Source organism: Urocitellus parryii, chromosome 1, assembly GCF_045843805.1.
Source record: "Urocitellus parryii isolate mUroPar1 chromosome 1, mUroPar1.hap1, whole genome shotgun sequence".
NCBI lineage: Eukaryota > Metazoa > Chordata > Mammalia > Rodentia > Sciuridae > Urocitellus > Urocitellus parryii.
In genome coordinates this window covers 23575792-23601491 of record NC_135531.1, presented here as the reverse complement: position 1 = coordinate 23601491, position 25700 = coordinate 23575792, and the positions used below count along the sequence as shown (strand labels likewise).

The 25700-nt window shown below is 38.5% G+C and overlaps 1 protein-coding gene across 4 annotated transcripts in view; it reads right to left on the bottom strand.

The window, feature by feature from the left end:
* Positions 1–25700, bottom strand: part of Mtmr12 (myotubularin related protein 12) — a 73341-nt gene that overhangs the window by 22423 nt on the left and 25218 nt on the right. For 3 of the 4 annotated variants that reach the window (XM_077795556.1, XM_077795558.1, XM_077795559.1), the window contains exons 2-8: positions 21235–21295; positions 18040–18182; positions 15961–16033; positions 15093–15223; positions 13454–13547; positions 9230–9359; positions 3100–3175 (exon numbers count right to left, since the gene is read on the bottom strand). In XM_077795556.1, the coding sequence (XP_077651682.1) occupies positions 3100–3175; positions 9230–9359; positions 13454–13547; positions 15093–15223; positions 15961–16033; positions 18040–18182; positions 21235–21295 (708 nt within the window). Of the gene's footprint in view, positions 1–3099; positions 3176–9229; positions 9360–13453; positions 13548–15092; positions 15224–15960; positions 16034–16063; positions 16067–18039; positions 18183–21234; positions 21296–25700 lie in introns of all 4 variants that reach the window. The other variant, XM_077795557.1, reaches the window with a different exon arrangement.

Here is a 25700-nt window from a genome sequence, read left to right as displayed (position 1 = left end):
TAGAACACGGTGTATATAAATCTACATATGTGGATCTTTTTTTTTTTTTTTTTTGGAACATTGAATCCAAGAGTACTTAACCACTAAGCCACATCCCCAGCTCTTTTTATTTTCTATTTTGAGACAGGGTCTCATTAAGTTGCTTAGAATCTTGCTATATAGCTGAGGCTGGCTTTGAATTTGCAATTCTCCTGCCTCAGCCTCCCTAGCCCCTGGGATTACAGGAATGTGCCTCTGCACCTGGCGACAATTCATCTTTGTTTCTTCCAATAGAACACTTTCTTTTCTAGGTTGCTCTGAGAGAGGTTGATCATTCCTCTAAGACTCTGATTTTCAGTAACTAACTGGGAGGTCTCAAAACCCTTTCAGGTGGTCTGAGAGGCCACAACCATTTTCATAATAATCCTAACAATATAATGTCTTTTCCATGGTGTTGACATCTGCACAAATGATGCAAATGTAGTGGTAGCAATGTGTTTTGTATTTGGAATTGATGAAATTATGTACCTTACTGAAATGATACAAATGTAGTGGTGGCTTAGCACCAATCAAGGAAGGGCCACACAACTGTAGTGGTTGTCACTGTGTTCTTCATCGATACCATTAGCAGGAAAGAAATCTGATTCTTTTGAGATTGTCCTTAATGATTATTTTTATTATTGTTGACCACCACATGTATTTTAAATATTCTGTGTGCAAGAATGGGAAGTAAGCATTGAAGTTAAAATATTTATCCCAAGAAAAAGCTCTTTTATAACTGAGTTGAGAACTGAACTCATACCCTCTTTTAAACAAATCATGGGTGTTCTGACTTTGGTATCTGGCAGATATTCATTTTTAAAAAATGAATAAAGTGGCCGGGTGTGGTGTGCACACCTGTAATTCCAGCGGCTTGGGAGGCTGAGAAAGGAGGATTTCAAGTTTAAAAGCCAGCCTCAGTAAAAGCAAGACTGCTAAGCAACTCAGTGAGACCCTGACTCTAAATACAATACAAAATAGGGCTGGCGATGTGGTTCAGTGTTCAGGTGCCCTTGAGTTCAATCCCAGTACCAAAAAATAAATAAATAAATAAAAATAAAGTGAGTTTACTACTTCATGGGAAAAAACTGATAATCTACTGTAAATGATAACAATTAGAATTTTGGAAAACTAGTACCTGCTACTTTTGCTGGGCAGATTCACAACATTTAAAGACTCTTCTGAAGAGACCACAGTAATAATGAATAAGATTTTTAAAAAATTTTATAATAAAATGTGTCAATAGATAGGAGTTCTTTATAACCTATGAACCCATATTTTCCAAATGGTCAGGATACACTAGTACAAAATCATGCACGTTTTAAGATCCACTCAAAATGTAAGACAGACCAAAGGTTTTAATTTAACAGAGAATGGAAAGTTCATTATGTTTTCAGATAAGTTATTGCAAATAACCTTTATGAAATTTTCACTTGCCAACTTTTTGGTGTACCATCAGAGAATAATATTCTCAATTAGGCTGTTAAGTATTCTCTAAAAAGGCTATTAAATATTCCTTTCTTTTCCAAATACATAGCTTTGTGAATCTGAATTTTCTTCATGTACTTCAATCAAACCCCCAAATTACCACAACAGACTGAAAAAAAAAATCAGATATTAGAATCTAGCTGTCTTCTATTTTCAAGAATGTAAAATAATGTTATTCAAATTTACTGTTTTGAATAGTTATTTTTCATAGAAACATGTTATTTATGCTAACATGTAATGTTACTTAACTTTTTCTTTTTTTGTGGTACTGGGGATTGAACCCAGAGACTCATAAATGTCAGATAAGCACTCTGCCACTGACCTATATATCCCCAGCCCCTTTTTATTTTATTTTTGTGGTACTAGAAATTGAACCCAGGGGCACTCTACCACTGAGCTACATCCCCAACCCTTTTTATTTTATTCTGAAATGGTCTAAGTTTTCCAGGCTGGCCTCAAACTTGTGGTCCTTATGCCTCAGCTTCCTAAGTAGCTTGGATTACAGGCATGTGCTACCATGCCTTGCTGTTACTTAAATTAAAAAGAAAAATTAGTCTAAATTTTTATATGATAAGTACCAACAGTTACAACCCATATAAACAAAAGCTCTTGGAGAAAACTTTGATACTTTCTAAGAGTATAAAGATTCTGAGACCAGAAAGTTTGGGAACTGCTGCCCAAATTGCCCAAAGGTTGCAAATTGGTGGAATGTGTTTCAACTTTAGCCCAAACACATGTTTTTTGAGCTTTTAGATCAGTTGTATATATTCTGAGATCAGAAAAATGCACATGGAAATTGTATCTTCTGGCTACCCCTAAAAAATCAAGACATCTGGCAACACTCAGCTCATTTTCCCACATGGTAAATCTGCACCCTTTACCAAGCAGAGGGGCCCCTGTTCACTGCAGGGGCCTTGCTCAGTACCTGCTTGGCCTCCATGGGCTTCTAAGCATGTAATGTTGCTTCGCCACCTTGCTTTCCACCCAGAATTGATCCTTTTGGTGAACCAGCCATGTACATAGCATACCATTTATTTATAAATTCTTAGTCCTTACTAAATTCCCCGCAGGCTTGGCAACTCCCAGCCACCAATTAGAAATGGGGATGACTGCCAGAGTCTTACCTTCTTTGATGAGTGACCCATTAAATATGGCTCCCACCCCATTCTATTCAGTAAAAACTAAGAAATGTTGTCTCTAGGAGAAGACACCACCATGCCCATACCAAGATTAACTGTGCCAACCAAAAAGAATCTGAAATTTTACTACCCTGATTGGTCAGCTCAGGTTCAAAATAACTTACGTGTTAAATGACTTACGTGTTGCTTTCAATAGCAGACAAATCTGTAATCCTCTTAAAGCTTTTCAATGTCTTTTCTAAAACTCAAGTGTATTTATGAAAACTTCAGAACTCTATCTCACAGAGCCTCATGTTTAAGAGACTCTTCTAGGGAGTTCTTATGGTATTTTTGGATCACTCTTGGACTGAGGACAAACTCCTGAGTACCAAAGCCAAGAGCTTTAAGTAGGATCATTTTGCTAGGATGGGCCAATGAGCAACCCATGTCTCTTCAGGATTTCAGATACACTTACTGGTATGTTGTGACCCTGAAAGCGTTGCATATCCTCTTCAAGAAGAGGGGTAGGGACAACAAAGTATGCTGGCAACCTAGAAAAAAAGGATATCATCAGACTTTAGTACTACACATGATTCACAAAATATGAAAGCTCAATTTCAATGAATATAAGAAAGCTAAACAGAGTGTTATAAAAATGACCATATCTCCCTGTTAAGAAGAATCAGCTCAGATGAACTGCCATTCTGTTTGGTATAAAGTACTGTGACCAAATTACTAGTTCTAATCCTAGCTCTGAATCCAATTCTGCATAATGTTGGGTAATTATACACCTCTCTAGGTCGATTACCTTTTCCATAAAATGACGGGACTGGAAAATATGATATCTAAACACACATGAATTTCAAAAATGGAATAATCTTCCTTTCATAGTAACAATATAATATTATAGTAACAATATAAATACTTATGTTGCTTTTAGTTAAATATGAAAACCTGTAATGATGATGACATCAAGTGCTCTAATAACAAACATTTGAGTAGTAGACACTGCTGTAATATATATGAATGTGTATGTATACATATCCATGTGTGTGTATATATACATACACACACATTACATACATATGTACAATGGTTCTGGGAATTGAACCCAGGAGCACTTTATTACTAAGACACATCCCTAGACCTTTTTATTTTTAATTTTGAGAGAGAGTCTCACTTTGTTGCTTAGGGACTTACTAAATTGCTGACGCTAGCGGAACTTGCAATCCTTCTGCCTCAGCCACCCAACTCACTGGGATTATAGGCATGTGTCAATGTGTCCAGCTCCCAGGGCCTTGAACACACACTGGTCAAGCATGCTACCACTGAACTACTTCCCTAGAACACTCTCCACCCCTCACTTTTTTGAGACAGGATCTAGGTGAGCTATTTAAGCTGGCCTCAAACTTGTAGTCCTTGCTGCCTTCAGCCTTCTGAGTACCTGGGACTATAGGTGTAAACCACCACATCCAGTCCCCTGGGTGGTTTTGATGTACAGTAAGCTCTGATAAGCACTGACTGGATGGTAACTTATAACAGGCTGCTGTTTCTCACTCTTCTCAGGACAGTCAACCTGTGGAGTTCTCAGCTCCCCACTCAGTGGCTCATGCTATAAAACTGGAAGGGGGCCTCCTCCTAAAAATTTGCATTTTTCAGATATCACTGCATTCAAATAATGAGGTTAAATATTTTATAGTGCTAGTTCACCAGTTAATTTTCTCTTATAAAAAGACTCTTACAAAAAAAAAAAAAGTTGGAACCAAGGGTATTAGTCTCCATTTCTCAAGAGAGATGAAGATGACTGCACCCAGTGAAGGATATGGAGGGTGCCCTTACCTGTCCCAGTGAACTCAGGTGGATTCCACAGAGTTTGCTGTGAGACTGCCAATGGATACAAGCAATTAATCCTCCCTCCCTTCCTGCCCCATACTGGAGATAAAACCCAGGGCCTTGTGCATGCAAGGCAAGTGCTCTACCACTGAATTACATTTCCAGATGAAAACAGTCTTTGGTATTGGGGGATGAACTCGGGGGCACTCAGCCACTGAACCACATCCCCAGCCCTATTTTTATTTTATTTTATTTAGTGACAGGGTCTCATTGAGTTGTGTAGCACCTCACTTTAGCTGAGGCTAGCTCTGAACTTGAGATCCTCCTGCCTCAGCCTCCTGAGCAGCTGGGATTATGGGCATGTGCCACTGCACCTGGCTGAAAACAGTCATTTTAGTTATTTGGATGAGTTTAGAACACAAACAAATAGACTTTCTACAGGACAACTTCAGTCATGGGAAACTGAAGGATCCACTCAGGCTCAGCCTGGTTAAGGTGGGGGAATCCCCAGAGCAGTAATGTATCTTCTTGTTCTAGCATCAATTCATAAGTCTTCTGTTGTACATAGCCCATAGGGCTGTAAAATTCATATCTCCAAAAAGAGGTGGATTTATTTTTTTTCCCGGGCTGGGATTATGGCTCAGTGGTGGAGTGCTCACCTAGCATGGGCGGGACCCGGGTTCGATCCTCACCACCACATAAAAATGAAGGCATTGTGTTGTGTCCATCTACACCTAAAAATAAATATTTTTTTAAAAAGTAAGGTTTTTTTTTTTTTTCTTTTTAGGAGAAGACTGAAAAAAAGAGAAGGAACAGACCTGTGGCATTAGAAGCCAGCTCTGACCTTGGGGAAGGTGAAATGGACACTCAAGTTTCTCATTCTTTGTGTGTGTGTGTGTGTGTGTGTGTGTGCGCGCGCGTGTATGGAGCTGAGGATCAAACTCAGGGTTTCATGTATGTGAAGCAAGCACTCTACCACTGAACCATATCCCTATCCCCTGAATGTCTCACTCTTATTCAAACTGACTGGAGTCCATTCCCCTAATAAGACTTACATTAATATATTCAGTTTTTCCTATTTATTGAGCATGTCTCAGAAGCCAGACACTGTACTTTGCACTGATAAAATGATAAGCAAAAACAGTATATCCTTGATTTCATAGACTTATAGGCTGTAGAAATAAACATTAACCAAATGATGATACATATAGAAACCAATTTGCAGTTGCAGAAAGTGCTACAAGGGGTACAGTGTAATGAAAGTTCTTGCAAGCAGCCCTGACCTAGTCTTGGAAGGCTCTTTAAAAGAGTGGCACTGAGCTGAGATTTGATCAATTAAGTGGGGTTATCTACCTATGTGCAGTTAGAAGTAAAAGGTGCTTCCAGACAGGAAGGAGATGGTGAGTCCAGGCCTGTGGCAAGGCTGTCAGTATGGATGGCGGAGTGTGAAAGAATTGGAGAATTAGGTGGAAGTCAAACCATTATGGGCCCTGGAGTGTTTGTTAAGAGTTCTGTTCTATACCAAAACCAGTCGGAAACCACTAAAGCTAGAATAAGTCTGATCAGATGCATATGGAGAGGTTCATTTTACCTGCTGTATGAAGAATGAATGCTGGGGAAGGGGTTATGGCCACATAAAAATAAATAAATAAATAAATAGATAGATAGATAGATAGTATTGGAGGACCAGAGAATATAGGAAAGGCCATGGAGGCAACTACTGTAGTGGCGTAGAGAAACAAAGCACAGCATTTCCTGTATTATGTTGACAGCTGGGGCAGTTCAAGTAGTATGTGTCAGCACTGAGTGCTCAGAGTCTTAAAATCCAGCTAAAGCTCAATTCTCCCCATTCATCACTAATCATAAAGTTTTCCCCTCTGACCTCTTAACCAGGTTTCATTTATTTATTCTTATTTCTTTTATGTAGTACCAGAGACTGAATCCAGAGCTTCCTGCATGCTAGCCAAGCAATCTACCACTGAACTACACTCCTAGCCCCAACCAGGTATAGTTTTGAGATGCTGACACCTATGTAAACACCCCAAATCAGTATGTATCTGAATTAAAAAAATAATAATTCAGGGCATTGTGCATGTGGCACATGTCTTGGGAGACTGAGGCAGGAGTTAGAGGTTAGCCTAGGTAACACAGCAAGACCCCATTTTAAAAAACAAACAGAAAACAGTTCTGGGAATGAGGATGCCTTATATTACCACCAACCTCCCATTACACCTCTTAGGAACAGGGGTTTCTAACTTCTTTCTGAGTGAGCGCTAGCTTTCCCCTTTCAATCTTTTCATCTGGGAAGTGGAAGCAGCAGTGTGGGGCTAACAGAGAAGTTCTGGGAGGATCCTTCATAGGCCTCACACTGTCACCACAAACTGCATTGTTGGGTGTCACCTGATAAATGCTTGAGACTGATCAAAATCTAAACTGACCTGCTAAAGAGGCCTATCAGAACCTGAATACAAAAACACTAACAAACAACAATATTTTATGAAATTGTTAGCAGGATGCTAGGGAGTATGCTCCAAAATGATAAGAGTCAGGTTTCTAAAAACAGATTATGCAGAGTCATCTTTTTAAAAAGTAGGTCAGATCACTCCCTGCCTCTGCTCAAACTCCTCCTCACTATTTTCAGTGTCAGGAAGGATAAATTCTTCTGAAAGTGCCCAACCATCCCCTCTTTTCCCTCTCCTCACCTCTACTTTTTCCTTCACTTATTCCTCTGCTGTCCCTCATCCCCTCACTGCTGCTCACACAGCTCTTGCCTCACTGTTCCTTCCACCTACAACACTTCTCTGCCAGCCACTCTCAAACTCAATCTTTCATTTGCTTCAAGGCTTTGCTCAAAAGTCATTTAATCCTGAGGCCTTCCTGACCAACCATCCCCACCATAACCTCCAGCACTCCCCAGCCCTTTGCCTGATCTATTTATATATATATATATAACTCTCAACTGAGCTACAGCCCCAGCCCAATTTAATTTTTCTAAAATATTTTTTAAATTGTGGATTGACACAATACCTTTATTTTATTTTTTTATTTTTATGTGGTGCTGAGGATTGAATCTAGTGCCTCACACATACCAGATGAGTGCACTACCACTGAGCCAAAACACCAGCTTAATTTTTGTGTGTGTGCGCCAAGGATCGAACATGTGCATTCTAGAAACACACTCTACCACTAAGCTGTACCTCCAGCTCCCTAGCAATTATAATATATGATATTTTACTTCTTTATTATTGTCTTCCTCCCACTAGAAGGGAATGCTCCAGGAGGACACAGGTTTTCAGGTGCTTGTTGACTACTATCTTTCTAGTAATTAGGACAATTCTTGGCATATAATAGGCATTCAAACTTTTTGTTGAATGAATAAACAAAGCATTCAATAAAAGGAAATAAAACACTATAAATTAAGAAATTCCTTTTTTACACTTAGGTTATAGCACAAAAATGGCAACAATCACAAAAAGATACAAACTCACTTTTGAGTATTTTAAGAGGTTTCTTTTAAAATCTAGTGTTGAGGGCTGAGGTTGTGGCTCAGCAGTAGAACGCTTGCCTAGCACATGCAAGGCCCTGGGTTCAATCCTCAGCACTACATAAAAATAAATAAATAAAATAAAGGTATTATGTCCAACTAAAAAATAAATACTTAAAAATAAAATAAAATCTAGTGTTGAACCTAGCATGCATAAGGCCCTGGGTTCGATCCCTAGCACTGCAAAAAAATAAATAAATAAAAATAAAAAATAAAGCTAGTGTTGAGGGGCTCAGGGTACAGTTCAGCAATAGAGCAATTGCCCAGAATGTATATGACCTGAGTTCCATCCCAGCACCATGACAAAAATATAAACAAAAGTTTCCAAACACAGTGACACATGCATGTAATTCCAGCTACTCGGGAAGCTGAGGTAGGAGTATTGCAAATTTGAAGCCAGACTGGGCAACTTAGCAAGATTCTGTTTCAAAATAATTATTTAAAAGGGTTGGGGATGTAGCTTAGTGTTAAGAGGATTCAATCCCCTGGATTCAATCCCCAATATTGCAAATTAAAATTAAAAACACAAATACATAAAAACATAAATACATAAAAGCTAGTGTTGATTTGAAGAAAAGAATCCTTATACACTGGTAGTGGAAAGTAAAATGGTACAATCATCATGGAAAACAGTCTGGCAATTCCCCCCCAAATTAAACCATAGTTACCATATATTTTGGCAATTCAATTTCTAGATTATATATCACAAAGAAATAAAACCATATATTCATACATACACAAATGTTGTGAAGGCCTAATTCACAAGAGATGAAAAGTAAAAGTAACCCAAATGTCCATTAACTAATAAAAGGATAAATAAAATGTTGTATATCCATACCATGGAACATTATTTGGCAATAAAAAAGAGTGAAATTCTAATAATATGCTACAACATGGATGAATTTTGAAAACATTATACTAAATGTAAAAGGCCAGTTATTGAAAGACTATATATTATATGATTCCATTTATATAAAATATTCAGAACAGGGAAATCTATAATAGAGACAATAATTAGATTAGTGGTTGCTTAGGGCTGGGGAGAGGGAGATGTTCAGAGGAAATATAGAGTGATTGCTAATGGATGTGAAGATTTTGGGGGGATGATGATGAAAATGTTCTAAAATGGACTGTGATGATGGTTACACAACCCTATCAATAAATTTAAAAACACAAAACATTTCAAATGGTTGAATTATATGGCAAGTAGCCAGCAAGGAGAGCTTACCTCTCAGAGATTCTATAGCCTTCATTGACACTCACTGCTTTGTACTTCACATTGCCTTTTGTCCGTTCCAACTCCCAGCACCAGTCCTTAAGTGTTTCAAACATTACTGTCTGGTTCTTGGGATCAGTAGCTAACAAAACAAAATCAAAAAGACAATAAAATCTTTCTTTGAAGCACTGGTATTTTAATTATGTGGAAGTTCATCCTCAGACCCCAATTTCTATCACTAAGCCCATTTTTATCCAAGCAGAACTGACTGCTTAATACTAACCTTGCTCTATTTTTTTTAATCTAAGTTAAATTATGACTGAAGTTGTTGTTTTATTGTAGGAAAGGAATTATTCACATTCTATTTCTTGCAAAAGTCATTTATAGCTACATTTTCAGTCATTTGACTATGAGACAATTTATATAAAACAAAAGGATCATGTAAAACAATAGAAGACAGGCTTGCACAAAAGCTAAAGTAATGAAATACTTTTAGTCTTACCAATATGTTCATAAGACAGTAAACTGATTTAAATAGCATGTCAGATTCTTAAATGTAAACTTTTTTTAGTTCAAAGATGCAATGCCTATAAGAGGATTGTCCAGAGGACTGTCAACACTTTGTTTACTGATGGACACACACAGACCAAACAGCTATGGTAAAAGGGTCAGGGCCTGCTTCCAAGGGCCACATGATGGTGACAGGTACTTTTGCTCTTAATGCAGTCCTGACACTAACTGCTAGAACAAAATGCCCGGGAGTACTGCTCTTACAGCCTGGCAGTTGGGTCCTTGGTCTTCTCCTGGGCCATCACAACTTGTTGAAGGTGACATGCACCAAAATAGTCTTTGCATATCTAAAAAACCAACCAAGCCTTCTGGGAAAAACAAAGTGTTTGATAAAATAACCTCCTTGCTCCTTTTAAGAAATCCAGATCATGGCAAAAATAATAAGAAAAACGATGATGACAATATTCAATTCTTAGGGCTGGGGATGCAGCTCAGAGGGAGAATGCTAACTTATCATGCTCTAGGTCCTGGGTTTAATTCCCAGCACTGTGAAAACAAAAACCAAACAAAGAATGCTTATATAGGCTGCATGTCCCTTATCTGAAAATCTTCACACCTGATGTGTGACAAGTTGCAGTCAAAACCCAGGGGCACTAAAGATACTGTACTATCTTCAAATAAGGTATATTTATGCATTTTATGTTTAGACTTGGGTTCTCTCCCCAAGATTATTTCATTATGTATGTGAAAATATTACAAAATCCAAAATACTCCTGATCCTAAGCATTTTGGATAAGGGATATTCAACCTGTACAGCACTATTGTCCCAGAAACTGTTCTGAGCATATTATACTTTTATTAGCTTAATCTTCACAACCTTACAGGATAGGTAATGTAAGAGGTAATTTAATTTCCTTGATGTTACAGATTTTCCTTGATATTACAGAAAGAGCAGATAACTTGCCTAAGTCATACAGAGCTAGATAATGTAGAACTAGAATTCAAACCCAGGCAGCTGTAAAGGAAATATCCATAATGCATGAATGCAAAAAAAAAAAAAAATCCCAGTAAGTAATAACAATAGTAGGAGTAAGAAAACATTCTTAGCAATGCAGAAAAATCTTTCCCTAAAATGCCCTGTCAGAGACATTTAGGACCTTTCATTCAAAACACATTTGTGAATTATGAAGCCTGGGAATAATGAAATATATTCAGTTGGTAAAGCTCCCACCTGTACAAACCCCTACTCAATTAAGAGTAAGCTAATTAGCCAAGTAGCATCTGTCAAATTATAACCTTTACTTAAAAAAAAAAATGGAGGCTAGAAGGAAGAGAGGAGAAAGATGGAATTAAAATAAAATAAAGATGCCTCAGATCCTGAGTCTCTGGCACAAAAGCCACCAGAAGGTAATGAAACAGCCATGATCAATCAAGATAAGGGTTCTGGCATGCTGATCAACATGTTGGCTGGCCTGGAAATCATCCTATGCTAAGTCCAGACCTAGAATCAGAATATAAAAGGCTGAATTTAAAAATCTGAGCCCAATAAATGCTTATATGAATTATAATAATAAACAAAAAAGTCATTTTTTAAATATTTATTTTCTAGTTGTAGTTGGACACGATACCTCTATTTTATTTATTCATTTTTATGTGGTGCTGAGGATCGAACCCAGGGCCTCGCATGTGCTAGGCGAGCACTCTGCCCCTGAGCTGCAACCACAGCCGCTCTATTAACTCTTAATGCCTGCACCCTATGTGCCACACTATTCACACTTTGTGATCTTCACAAAACTTCAAGGGAAGCATTAACATTGCTGTTTTTAAAATGAGAAAATGGAGATCCTGAGGGATCACTGTCATTTCCAAGATCACAAAGCCAGAAAGTAGCTGGGCAAGGATTTGAACTCAGATGGGACAGACATCAATACCTATACCTAAATCATCTAAATTCATCTAAATTATCACAGTTCCCAAAATGTAACATGCTCTCTGAGACAGCTATGCCTCTGCACTCCTCTAAACCTACCAGATGCTTATACCATCCTCCACTACTTATTCAGGCATAGCCTTCTCTGATTTTTTGCCCCCCTCAGAGAGGGTGGGTATGTCCATCAGAGGACACATATCTCAGCTTCTACTCCTATTTGTGCACTCCTTGAGGCAGGGATTAAGTCCTGCTCTCTTCCAAGTCTGTATGGGATGTGCCCCACAGCAAGCATTCAATAAATGTTTACTAAATGAGTGGATAGTAACTCTGCAGTCCAGAAAACTTTATATGTTGGTGGATTTTGTTTGTTTTTGTTTTGTTTGACACTGGGGCCCCACACATGCTGGGCAAGTGGTCTACCCTGAGACACATGCCCAGCCCTATACATATGCTTTTAAACAAACCTGCCACTTCCTTGATATGGGATTCAGGATCAGTAAACATCAACTTCATGGTAAGAGTAATGGGCACAGCAAGTGAATAGACTAAGGGAAAATAACTGGAGAATGAAGAAGATAGACATCTACAAAGACATATGCTAGGCATGGCTAATGGTTAATTCAGATGGCCAAAGTTTGTTACTAAATGCAAACTAAGATCTGGGGATGTGGCTCAAGCAATAACGTGCTCGCTTGGCATGCGTGGGGCGCTGGGTTCGATCTTCAGCACCACATAAAAATAAAATAAAGATGTTGAGTCCACTGAAAACTAAAAAATAAATATTAAAAAATTCTCTCTCTCTTTAAAAAAATAAAAATAAAAAATAAATGCAAACTAAATGGAAAACATTTGGTATTTTAAGTTTTCTCTTAAAAAAACAGCTTTCTGAAGGGGTTTCCTTATGTACAGATGTCTTATTTCCCTCAAAATATTTGCTATAAAACAAGCTCTGGTTATTTAAAAACTTTCAGGAATGCAGGACATTCTCTAGAATCTTATGAAGTGAAATCAAGTATATTTAAAAGAACCCAGGGATAAACAGGGTTATTTTCAAATAAAAAAGAATCCAGGGAAAAATAGGGTTATTTTAAACTTGTTCCAGTTTTTTTAATATAGTTTCACACTCCTAGTATAATATATTGATTTTACTTTTCATAAAAAGCAACCAAATAGGGGATGGGGTTGTGGCTCAGAGGAAAGAGCACTCACCTAGCACGTGTGAGGCACTGGGTTTGATCCTCAGTACCACATAAAAATAAAATAAAGGTACTGTTTCCATCTACAACTAAAAAAAATGTTTTTTTTTAAATAAAGCAACTAAACAGCAACCCAATTCAAAAAGCAAGTAAACAAATCTAAAAGGTAAGTTAAACAAAGATCACTGGAAAAGGCAGATGAGTTAACGCATGCCTATAATCCCAGCAACTTGAAAAACTGAGGCAGGGGGCTGCAAGTTAAAGGCCAACCTCAGTGACTAGCAATGCCCCATAAGTAACTTAGCAAGACCCTGTATCAAAATAAAAAATAAAAAGGGCTGGGATATGGCTCAGTGGTTAAATGCCCCTGGGTTTCATCTCTAGCACAAAAAAAAAAAAAAAAAAAAAAAGAAAAGAAAAAAGAAAAAAAAAATCACAGGGAAAAAATATAAACCTTTTGAATGAATCACCCAAGCAATAGATGACCAACTGTTAGAGAAAAGAAAAACAAAAAACAAAAAACCCTCTCATGCTTACAGATTTTTTTTAAAAGTATGAAGGACACTGTCTATCCTCTAATTAAACCCAGAAGATGCTTACCTGTATTGTTTTGTGCAGCAGTTGCATAGGAAAACAGAAATAATCTCTTAAGAAGTATAGAGGTCTGGGTATGATGAATTATGCCACAGACAATCTAGAAAGAATGGACCAATGGGTATAGTTATGATTTTGACAGGTAAACACTAAGAAAGGCAGGAGCCAAGTTGTCTAGGTTCTCAGTCATGCTAATGGAGCTCTAGGGTCAACCCAGTAAACCTTGTTAAAGTATGAATCTATAATTTAGTTGTTGGAGTAATGCCAGACCAACAGAATACTATTTTGTCAGACTTATTGAGCTCTGATTTTGTAGGGACAAGTTTTTATAATATAGTCAAATTTCTCAAAAACAAAGTGCTAAAAATCTTAAGTGCCCTATTAAAGTCAGGTATTCCAAATATCTGACATGTTGAAGATTTACAGGTGATATCAGATAATAGCCAAGACACTTAGCTGTTCTGACTCACCTGTGGTCTTTAGAATCTTCTAGAAGATGAAGAAGAACTCAGTCTACTGTGCCTTCTGTTTGTCTACTGTACTAAACAAAATTATGTTTTGATAGATGACTAAAATCAATGTTCTAAGTGAGGAGTCCGGATTCTCAGTGCATTCTCCATATCTATACCACTCTTTCTCCCCTCAGAATATGTACACAAGTCATGTGTATCATTCTACCTGAAATACCACACTACCATATGAAAGACAATCAAGCAGTGACCTGGAAGTAAGTGTACATGACTCATTACAGAAAAGACGCACTAGACTCTTGCTAAATCTCCCCTGATGTATGATACTGGCAAATGTGAGATCTTTATCATCTCAATAAGACAAATCTTGGAAGTTATAATGAACACCAAATTGCTACAGCCATTTTTTCAGTTCACTCAGTTATGGATCTCAATTTGCCATGACAACCAGGGAATCATGTTCACAGTCTCCAAAGGCACACCCGGTGACTCGGCTTTGTTCCTCTAATCTTAGCTGTTCTTAGCTGTACCTCCTCCTTTCAAGCACAACCACTACCTCCAAGAGTGACTCATTTATTCACAGGAATAGGAAGACAGTGCAACTGTCTTTAGAATAGGTTGTCAAACATAGGGAGGATGGCAATGAGAGACAACTTGAACCTATCCCATCCTTCTCTTTCTCAACTACTTCATGACCTGGCTTATCACCTCCCATCTTTTAGTGGCTCTAGAAATCAAAACATTATGAATTGAAGGAGTAAAGGTAGCATGTGCTAAGATAATATACAGGCATGCTTTATCCAATTACCTCTCGCATTCTGAAGAAAGAATATGGGATCCACAGGGTGGGGTGGTGCACACCTGTAATCCCAGTGGCTCTCAAGGCTGAGGTAGGAGGATCACAAGTTCAAAGTCAGCCTCAGCAACTTAGTGAGGCCCTAAGCAACTCAGTGAGACCCTGTCTCAAAATAAAAAATAAAAAGGGTCGGGGATGTTGCTCAATGGTTAAGCGCCCCTGGGTTCAATTCCCAGGATCAAAAAAAAAAAAAAGAACACTGGATTCAATTTCACAGAATAAAAGGCTCCCTCTACCTTCAGTCAATATAAGCAAAACCTAGAGTCAGTGGGGAAAACCTGAAGGGAAACAAAACCTAAAAACAAATGGGACTAGTTACCCTTTTGACTTCCTCTTCTTTTGTGTATCTCAGACAAAAGTGAAACACTCGGAGGTCTTTGCAGTGGATGATAAGTTTCTCAGGGTATTTCTTCAGTTGTCCAGAGAGAATTTTTTTTTTCTCATCAAACACTATAGATCAACGATGAAATTGGGAAGAAAAATTATGTTATACAGCAATAAATTAATGTGAAAACAAGGCAGACTGCTAACTTCTTAGAATAGGCATTCAGACTGTCCCAGCAGGGGCCCTGACTCTGAGAGCACACAGGGTTATTCACTGCCCTGGAGCAAGCATAAGACCCAAATGGACTGGCCACTATTAGCAGAATAGATTTCACTGGCATGAAGAAAACACAGCTCTGAAAGCTGAGATCATAAAGGATGGAAGAAAGAGCACTAGGGACATGCATTTCTGCCAGTCAATCCCTAGGTTTGTGCTGAGGCCCCTCCTGACACCTTCTTTCCTGTCCCAGAGCTACCCAGTTAGCACCTATTGGTACTGAGAACATCATAAATAGCTATTGAATAACTTCTGGAAGTGCCCTGAACACAAAAATGGAGAAGAGAAACAGAGAATGAATTGGCAGGAGAGGCCTGTTTAACCAGCAGAAAAGATATTCTGATGCAATACAAAGATCTTCACAAATCAGTCTTAAACATGAATATAGAAGGATCAGTACTCCTCTAGCTAAGTAACTCCAAACAAGCTACTTCACATTTCAATTTATCATCCATAAAACTGACTTAAGTAAGGTAATTTATATGAATATATTTTTGTGAACTATAAAGGGCTATAATAATATTATCATCATTACTAACTATATATTCAAAAGCTGGCAATAATCCAAAAGAAAAGAGATCCTTACCTCCATAAATCTGATCAACACAGTGGAGTGTAATGTCATTTTCTCCCATAACCTTATTCTTAAACTGAGTTTCCTAAAAGATTCAAAAGGAAATAAATGTGACTCCCTTCTATGCACTGTTAAGACATTTATAAGCAAAGTAAATCACCATTCTCCACTTGCACATTGAAATAAATAGAGGAATGCATCTGTATATTCCTAAGAAAGGGACAAGTGAGTATGGGAGAAGAGTTTATAAGCACTGATTCTTTCAAACTTGGGCAGACCATGCAATTTCTGGGCTGTTTCCAGGCCCACCACTCCACACAGTCACTTTGAGAAGTATGGGCAAGTGACGTGCAGGTTAATGTTCCTCCACATAAATGCTGAGATGACTGACAAGCTACCTGAGATCTTTGGGAAGAAAACACTGGGAGATTAAAGTTTATGGTGAATGCTGTCTTTATAAAGGAAAAGGAATTAAGTCACTACAGTGGACAGCAGCACAAGAAACCAGACTTGGAAGCAGCAACCATGCTGCTATTTAAGAAGCAAGGGAGGAGCCAGGCAGGCTGGCAGGAGCCTACAACTACAGCTATTGGGAAGGTGAGGCAGGAGAATGGCAAGATTGAAGCCAGTCTCAGCAACTTAGGAAGAACCTGTCTCAAAACAAAAAGTAAAAAGGGCTAGGGGTGTAGCTTAGTAGTAAAGCAACCCTGGGTTCAGTCCCTAATATTGCAAAAATAAATAAATAAATAAATAAATAAAAGCAAAAACAAAAAGCCAAGGGTGGTCCAGGATGGCCTGCATATTGCGGGCATAGGGCAGGGGCGGGCCTGACTGGGCTTCCATTACCACACAGTGCTCTTCCAGTGTTGCAGACAGTCTTCTCCTTCCCCAGCAGCTCAGTAATAAGTAGCAACAAGTCTCACAAGAATGTTGCCACTAGATTCAGATTAGGCATAAAGTAGACTCAAATTCAAATGCTACACTTGCGATCCATTTCAGTATCGAACTTAGTTTCTAGATTTGAGGAAGAGTTTAGAGAAAACATGGGGAAGTAGTACATTTTGGGACATGTTATTTCAATGATTGGTTGATTTTTTTTTTTAATATATTGGGGATTGAACCCAGGGGCACTTAACCACTGAGCCACACCCCAATCCCCCCTTTTTTCCTAAAGTTGGATCAGTATTGGTGACCCATAAGTCTCTAAGACTCTAGCCATTCTTTTTTTTTTAAATATTTTTTTAGTTGCCAGTGGATTTTACACTTTATTTGTTTATTCATATGTGGTGTTGAGGATCGAACCCAGGGCCTCACACATGCTAGGCAAGCGCTCTACCACTGAGCCACAATTCCAGTGCCCGTTTTCTTTTTTTTCTTATTATATTTTTAGTTGTAGATGGACCTTTTATTTTATTTATTTATTTTTACATAGTGTTGAGGCTCGAACCCAGTACCTCACACATGCGATGCAAACACTCCATCACTGAGCCACTGCCCCAAACACTCTTCCCCCAGCTCTCACCTTTTTAAAAATGTTATCTTGTAGTTGTCGATAGACGAAAAAATGCCTTTATTTTATTTGTTTACTTTTATGTGGTGCTAAGGATGGAACCCAGTTCCTTACACATGCTAGGCAAGTGCTCTGCCACTGAGCTATAGCCCCAGTCCCTCTAGCCCTCTTTGTTTTTATTTTGAGACACGGTCTAAGTTGTTTAGGGCCTTGCTAAGTTGCTGAGGCTGACTTTGAACTGGTAATCCTCCCATCTCAGCCTCCTGAGTTGCTGGGATGAGAGGGGTGCACCACAAGGCCCAGCTTCAATGAGTGCTAAAATATAGAAGAAAATTTAAAAACACTGATGGTGTCAACTTTTGAGGTTAAAAGCAAGCCAGCATGACATGAGTCATAGGTGGGAAATTTCTGAATGGTCCTACAGCTCAAAGAAACTCCTTAAGGACAGAAAGCAGATAAGTGATGAGACTTCTCTCTTTTGTTTTTATTATGTGTTAAAGTTGGGGTGGAAGAATTGAGAAGCTGAGGGAAGAAACAATGGAGCCATAACTCCATTCCCTCCAAGCACAGCTCATACATACACCATTATCCAATGCAGATTCATCATCGCCTAAGAAGGCAATCTTGAAGTCTGTGCAAACAAGTCTCCCATAGACTCCACGCTGACAGGAATCTTCCTGCACATACTTCAGGACAGTGTTGGCTTCACAAAGCAGGTGTTCACCTGGTGGAAACCAAAACAAGTCCTTCTTAGGGTCCTCAGTTAACAAAGTATGCAAACATTAAGAACTTTCTGCACTCTATTTAATGAGGACAAACATAGTACAATGCAGCACTTCAAAATGAGCCACTTTTCGAGAAGGTCAAGAAGTACAAATTTTAGGAAAGAAGATGAAGCAGAGTATGGAAAACAAAATGGCTCAGATAGAGGCTGGGGACTCAGCTCAGTGGTAGCATGTGTGAGGCCCTGGGTTTGATCCCTAGCACTGGAGGAAAAAAAGAAAGAAAAAAGACTCAGAGGTGTCTCACTACAAATAATGGAAGTTTCCAAATAGGTGGTACTGATTTCAGTTTGCACTTTCAAGCACATATTTTATTTTATTTTATTTTTGAGAGAGAGAGAGAGAGAGAGAGAGAGAGAGAGAGAGAGAGAGAATTTTTAATATTTATTTTTTAGTTCTCGGCGGACACAACATCTTTGTTGGTATGTGGTGCTGAGGATCGAACCCGGGCCGCACGCATGCCAGGCGAGAGCGCTACCGCTTGAGCCACATCCCCAGCCCCTCAAGCATATATTTTAGTGTTTTTATTACTTTGACCCCAGCAGAGGTTCAACAACTGCAATACCCTAAGTGAGCAAAGACTGGAGCAGCTCGCTTGCATGCCTGAATGCAGGTCCCACTCCCTTTTCCTGTGAGAGCTCCAGGATTTCCTCAGACACAAGAGGCACTGCAGCCTTCCACAGCATGACCACCTTGTTCTGGCTGCACACTGGGAGGATGAGAGGAAAAAAAGAGGTCAGAGGCAGTGTGTGTGTGTGTGTGCGTGTGTGTGTGTGTGGTGGTGGGGGGGTTAGTTTCCTCTCTTAGTTGAGAACATTTCCTCTCCAGGTGTCACTTCTCCTATTCTATCTGCAGGCACCCAGCCGACATGAGAAGCTACATTTCCTAGAGACAGAAATTCTCTTTATAGTTAAAAAGTTAGAACTGGGGTTCAGGTAAGCATTCTCTGCTCCATGGAAGCAGAGATACTCATGAGGGCTGAGATGTCTTGGTGAGGGTAGGAAAGAGAAGAAAAAGGGGAAAATGAAAAAACTAAATGTAAATACTCTGCAACAACAACAACAAAAGGAGTTTTCTTCTCATTCAACTATCTTCCCCCAGAATCTCCCTCTGGATTTTTCCATCTTTAAATTTATTTTTTGGGCTGAAAACACATTTTGTCTAGCTTGCAATAAGAAAACAAAGAAGAGGGCTGGGGTTGTGACTCAGTGGTAGAGCGCTCGCCTAGCACATTCGAGACCCCGGGTTACATCCTCAGCACCACATAAAAATAAATAAAATAGAGGTATTGTGTTCCACTACAACTAAAGAATAAATATTAAAAAAAAAAAAAGAAAACAAAGAAGAATTTCAGGCACTCAAACAATCCAAGGGGCACATATTACAGTGTTTTCTTTTTTTATCTTTCAAGGGGTTAATTGCCCCTGGCTGAAACACTAAGGAAATATTGGAAGATGGCTCAGTCACTAGGTCAGCCTCTTTAAACAACAGAGTTTAAAGAAAACAATGAAGTCAGGGCCTCATTAGGGCTTAAAATAGTCCCCCCCAAAATGTCACAGCTTAGTTCAAGGTGAAAGATACGTGGGCAAAGTTTCCTGTGCTTCAACTCCTAATGTGCAACAGCTTTTATCAGCGAGGCTCTCCTCAAGACCAGGATAGCCCATTACCAGAGTTATGTATGGAGCCTAGAAATCAGCAATGTAGTCCTATTACAACCTTCCTGGTGAGACTCTCCACAGACATGGCAAGCTGCACCATGGTTACAAATTGTTTGTACCAGACAAACTCTTGAATCATGAGAGTTGGGAGTTGAAAATGATCTTAGTCTACTTTAGAAAACTGAGACTCAGAGAAGTTAACTGTAAACCCACAGCTGTGCACCTAGAAGAGACCGTCTAGTAAGCCAGGAGAAGGGAGAATATGACACAAAATTTAAAACAAAAGTTAATTTCAGAATCTATAAGTCCAAGAAAAGAAAAAAACAACAGGAGATATGAATCAAGGTTTAAGTCAACATTGTAGAAAAAAAAAGCCTTTGAAATTTAAAAACATTAAAAAAAGGTGGAAATGATCAAAATGTTACATGCAAGTATGAATATGCTGTATTGAAGCCCACTATTCTGTAAAATTAAGATGTACTATTAAAAAAAGAAAAAAAGTTAAAGGGTTCTAATATGTTTTACCAAATAACATGGATCAGTCAGAAACATGTACATATTCACATTCCCTGGACAAACTGGAACAAAGTTTAAAAATACCAGAATGGGGTCTCTATTGTTTTGGGAAAATGCACATAAAAATTTATTTAAAAAGTTATTTTGAATTGGGAAAAAATGGAAAAAAGAATACATAGCTGACAGGAATTTCCATAAATGGAGAGGATATTTCACCAAATAGTTTCTGTTCCTGAACTCAAATGTGATAAAACCCAACTTAAGTTACTGCCACTTTTTCCAGTCTCAAAAAAATTCAAGCAATCCATTCAAATGAATGACTCAGAGCAAAGCCCCAGTGGCCCCAGGATTGGTAAACCCCAGTATCCCTAGGACCCACTCTCAGATACACCAGCACAGATGGCAGGTGAGACCATCTACCAACACCTGCCCTGGGAGGCATGGGTAGCTGCACTGTCCAAGGGCAACTACAGACTTGGGCAGCAAGGACTGGGATTTTCCTGACTAGAAACCACAAATACTGGATGGGACCAAGTAAGACAACCTCATTTGCTTGTCAAAGAGGCAAGAATTTCCCAGGTTTATTTTCATCAGCTGGGGGTAAAAGGAAACAAGAAAGATTTTTTTTCCAGATAGTGTAATACTCAGAGTCAGGTGTACAGTTATTGAACTAAAGACCTTGATATCTATGTCTAACTCATTACTGTTATATGCCAAAAGATAAAAAACAAAGAAGTTTATATACAGAAAAACTAGGAATGATGTAATTTATCATTGGTTTTGAGTTGCACTGGAAGTATGAGGCTAACATTACTGTTACCTGGCAACAAGTGAAGAGTTACTTCCTTCTCTGTTACTTCCTTTTCGTTTGTGTGAATTTCCTAAAAAAAAAGAAAAAAAAAAGAAGGAGAAGAAGAAGAAGAAGAGCAAAGGATAATATTTTTCTTTGTTTAAAGGTTCATAGTAATATAAAGACATGCTTATAGAATACACAATAAACCACAGGAGCTTTATTTGACAAGCTAACTTGTTAACTAAAGGAAGACAGAAAATTCCAAAAAGTTAGTGATAATCAAGGTATTAAACTAATTATTTAGGATTGATAACTATTAGATGTCCCAAGCACAAATGCAGGGGTAGGCATCCTTTATGTAAAGGAACAAGTTGAAATAACACATAGCAAAGTAGAGTACACAGAATCAGAAAGAAAAGACACACCCCAGCTTTCTATCCAGTGAGAATCAAGGATTGAAAGCAAAAGATCATTAGTTCTTGAGAGAAAACTGACATATATAAAAGGCTTAAAGGCAAAAATAGGAAAATATGACTGTACCTAGTTGGTCCAGATCCACTTACTTTATAGCATACTAAGGCTCAGTAGAGAAAGCTGGAATGTTCACTGCCCGCTATTAGTTACCTAAATCCACAAGACAGTGCCAAAGAGTGCAACCACCTAATGGGTAATCAAGACCTTGTTCTGTGTCTGTTTCTCAATAAATGTATCTTCAAGTTCCTCTATTTCAGGCTCAGTATTTATTGGATATGCAAAGATAATTAGCAAACTTTAATGAATGATGCTTTCAAAATAATGATCATGAATGGCTATTAAGACAACAAAAAGAGTGACGTGGTAATAAGCCTCCTAATGAAGTCTACCGTACCTCTATGAAGTGTTGTTGCCAAAATATCTAATCTCAAACTGCTTGAGCTTTTATGGCAATTTACTAATTAATAAGAAACACTCAGACAAGAAACACATTAAATGGCACCATGGGAACATAATCAGTCCAACCTTAATTGGAAAATTCTATAACACAGGCTGGGCACTGTAGCACATGCCTGTAATCCCAGCAGCTCAGGAGGCTGAGGCAAGAGGATCATAGGTTCAAAACCAGCTTTAGCAAAAGCAAGGTGCTAAACAACTCAATTTAGAGACGCTGTCTCTAAATAAAATACAAAAAAGATCTGGAGAAGTGGCTCAATTACTGAGTGCCCCTGATTTCAATCCCCCTCCTCCCAAAATTCTATAAAACACAACAAGTTTTGTCAACAAATAAAACTGTATTATTTTATTTTATTTTTGGTAGAAGGATCCAGATATAGTAAGTTTTCTAAATTTGTTAGTTCAGAATGAATTAGAAGAAATTTATATATACTTGAGGCAGGGGAGATTAGATAGTCCATCTTAAGGCTGCAATAGAATGCCACAACTTTTCCAGGGAACCCATATAGAGCATGGTCTACTGTGGAGGTGACTATGATTTCCATTCCAGGCAATGGCCACACATCAAGTCCCTTGAGGCAATGCTTCTCAAACTTGGGACATGTTTGGTCATCTGGAAAGCCTGTTTCATACACAGACACTCAGACCCACTCTACCACAAGCTTAAGGATGCAGACTGGGCCTTTGGTTTTATGAAAAGCTCCCCTGCTGATTCTGATGCACTGCACTAGGGTTTATACAAGAGGAACTATTACTGCATATGTAAATAATACTGAGTGTTTTTGTAATTTAAAAATTCTCATTGAGAACTTTCATTGTCTGTCATTTGCAAAAAACAAATTAAAGCACAATTATTTTTGACAGGTTCTACCATCATTATCTGAGAAGAAAGCAAGCTATTCATTAAATTTAGTCAACTGTTGGAAAACTACAGAGATCATCTTGACTAGTTCTTGGAACTCGGTACAAACCCTGGAACCAGCACAGAGAAGACTAGCCTATTGTTAAATCAACAGAAGTATATCTTCCACATTAACTTAAAACTACCTATATTCATTCTTGAAGTGGTTAGTGAAACTCTTTCTTTACATTTCAGAAACAAAAATACCCAGAGGTACCTTTTAAGATTCGGTCCTACCCAAAGCTCCCTTTCCCTAAACCACTGGTACCAGCTCCTACCACCCTCTGGAGTGAGATAACTGCACTGAAAACTACTAACATGGATACTGGTCCCACAGACATAGGGTGATTCACTTTTGTCTTTCCTATTAATTTAGCTGAAGGCTCACAAATCAAGCTGGCTACTTAAATAACAGATTTGTAAACTGAGCCATGAATGTGGGGAAGGAGATAAAGCTGTTCTGCAGAGAATGGGATACACCGCTGTCAGACACACAAATAATGGCCTGGATTCCCATGGCTTTCCAGGCTTTTGTAAGGCCCAAGCATACCTTTGGCACAGCTCCATGAGTCATGCCTGTATTGTTATCGTAAATTATCTTGTTAGTATAAATTAGCTAGAGTAGGATTCTATTAATTGTCAACAAACATACTGACTTAGGTCAACTGGATTAACAATAAGAAATTAGAGATGATTAGAATCATGTCACCCAATATGACAATGTACAGTAAGTATATACAGACCTCCAAGAGGAGAATCTAATGTCACAGCTATCATCTCATGAGTAAGACTGGCAGAGAGAAGTCCTCAAAGTAGCATCCACTGTCTCAAGTATGTGGGCTCTAGGTGAGGGCATGATGTATGGAGTTTCTAAACAGAAAAGCCCTAATATGATTTTACCATCATTTAGCTGATCAATACCCCTGTCTGCTACCACCTCGTTCCCATCATGATCCCTGGACATAGAGGTATACAATGCTCTCCTGCCAAACATACACCAGGCAGAAAGTGACTTTAAAACTTAAAATTTAACAAAAAAATCCATTTTATTCTTAGCTTTGTAATTTCTAAACTAAAAAAGCAGAACATGCTACACTTCTAAAAGTAGGTGACATTTGTAAATGGTCAGGAAGAAGGTCATTTATAAGTGACAAACTAAATTTAAGGTACTAAGTGTTAGTTTTACCAGGCACCCAAAGGCAAACAGGAGTTTGTAGTCCAGTGAGGAGAATAAACAATACTGACACACCTTCATAATCATATATACAATGGGTACGCTCTAGCAAAGCATGAATATGAGGGTATGGCAGCACAAAAAAGGAGCACCTAACTGTAGTTTAACAGTGGCCAATCTTTTGGGAGTTGTATTTAGCAGAGTTGCTTTAGCTTCCCCTCTCTTTGTCTAGAACTCTAAATTCTAAAGAAAAGTTACACCTAAATGATTAAGATGTTAAGTGTTAAATAATCTTTCTTTAGATTTATAGACCCTAGAACATTTGTTAACCGTCAGATTATATCAGAAAGTGTAAAGATGATGCTTAACTTATAGAAAAGTAATATTTGTCTAAATAAGTACAGGAAATAGCTCCAGCAGGTCAAGGTCAATTGCAGTGTTCTAGGCAAAGAAAAAAAGACATTGTGCCCTGGATGATGGGAAGACCCTATTCAGGCAAGACCCTACTCAACACTTAATCTTTTTGCCCATTGTCTGTCCCACTGTACCTCCCAATAAAAGCACTTTTGTGTGCACAAGTTCCCTAAGATGGTGCTTTAGGACAAAAGCCCCCTTCATCTTCTCGTTGCCAGTCTTTGAATAAATCTGACTTTCCTTCCTACCAACTCTCATCTATAGAGTACTGGGTTTTGAGCAGTGAACTGACAGACTTGGGTCCAGTAACAGTAAAATTATCAAATGGGGTGGAGGGGGTAACTATTCAAGCCAGTCCTTCTAAGAAAATGACACATGTGAATCCAGGTATGAGACACATGCCTGTAATCCCAGCTACTGTGGAAATTGAGGCAGAAGGATTGCAAGTTTGAAGTCAGCTTTAGCAACTTTGTGAGACTATCTCAAAATGAAAGGGTTGATGATGTAGCTCAATGGTAGAGTACTTGTGTGAAACCCTGAGTTAAATCCAAGAAGAAGGAGAAGAAGAAGAAGAGGAGGAGGAGGAGGAGGAGGAGGAGGAGATGGCACGTGTAGAATGTTCAGAATTTTAATAAATGGACAGAAAGGGCTGGGGATGTGGCTCAAGCGGTAGCACGCTCGCCTGGCATGCGTGCGGCCCTGGGTTCGATCCTCAGCACCACATACAAACAAAGATGTTGTGTCCACCGAAAACTAAAAAATAAATATTAAAAAATTCTTTCTAAAAAAAAAAATAAAAAAAAATAAATGGACAGAAAGAAGAGGAAAGAAAAGAGAAGTTGTAAATACTTATAAAGGCAGATAATGTTGCAAGAGAGGTAAGAAATATGGCTGGTATAAGCACAGCCTAAAGGAATTTGAGGAGTTTGGGCTTAATCCTGTTGGCAATGGGGAGCAACTGAAGGATTCTAATCAGGGGAGTGAATTAAGCACATATTATTTACTATCTCAAACTTTCAGAAAAAAGCACTGGACTAAATCAGGAACCTGGGTGGCTCCTACTCGACAAAGATA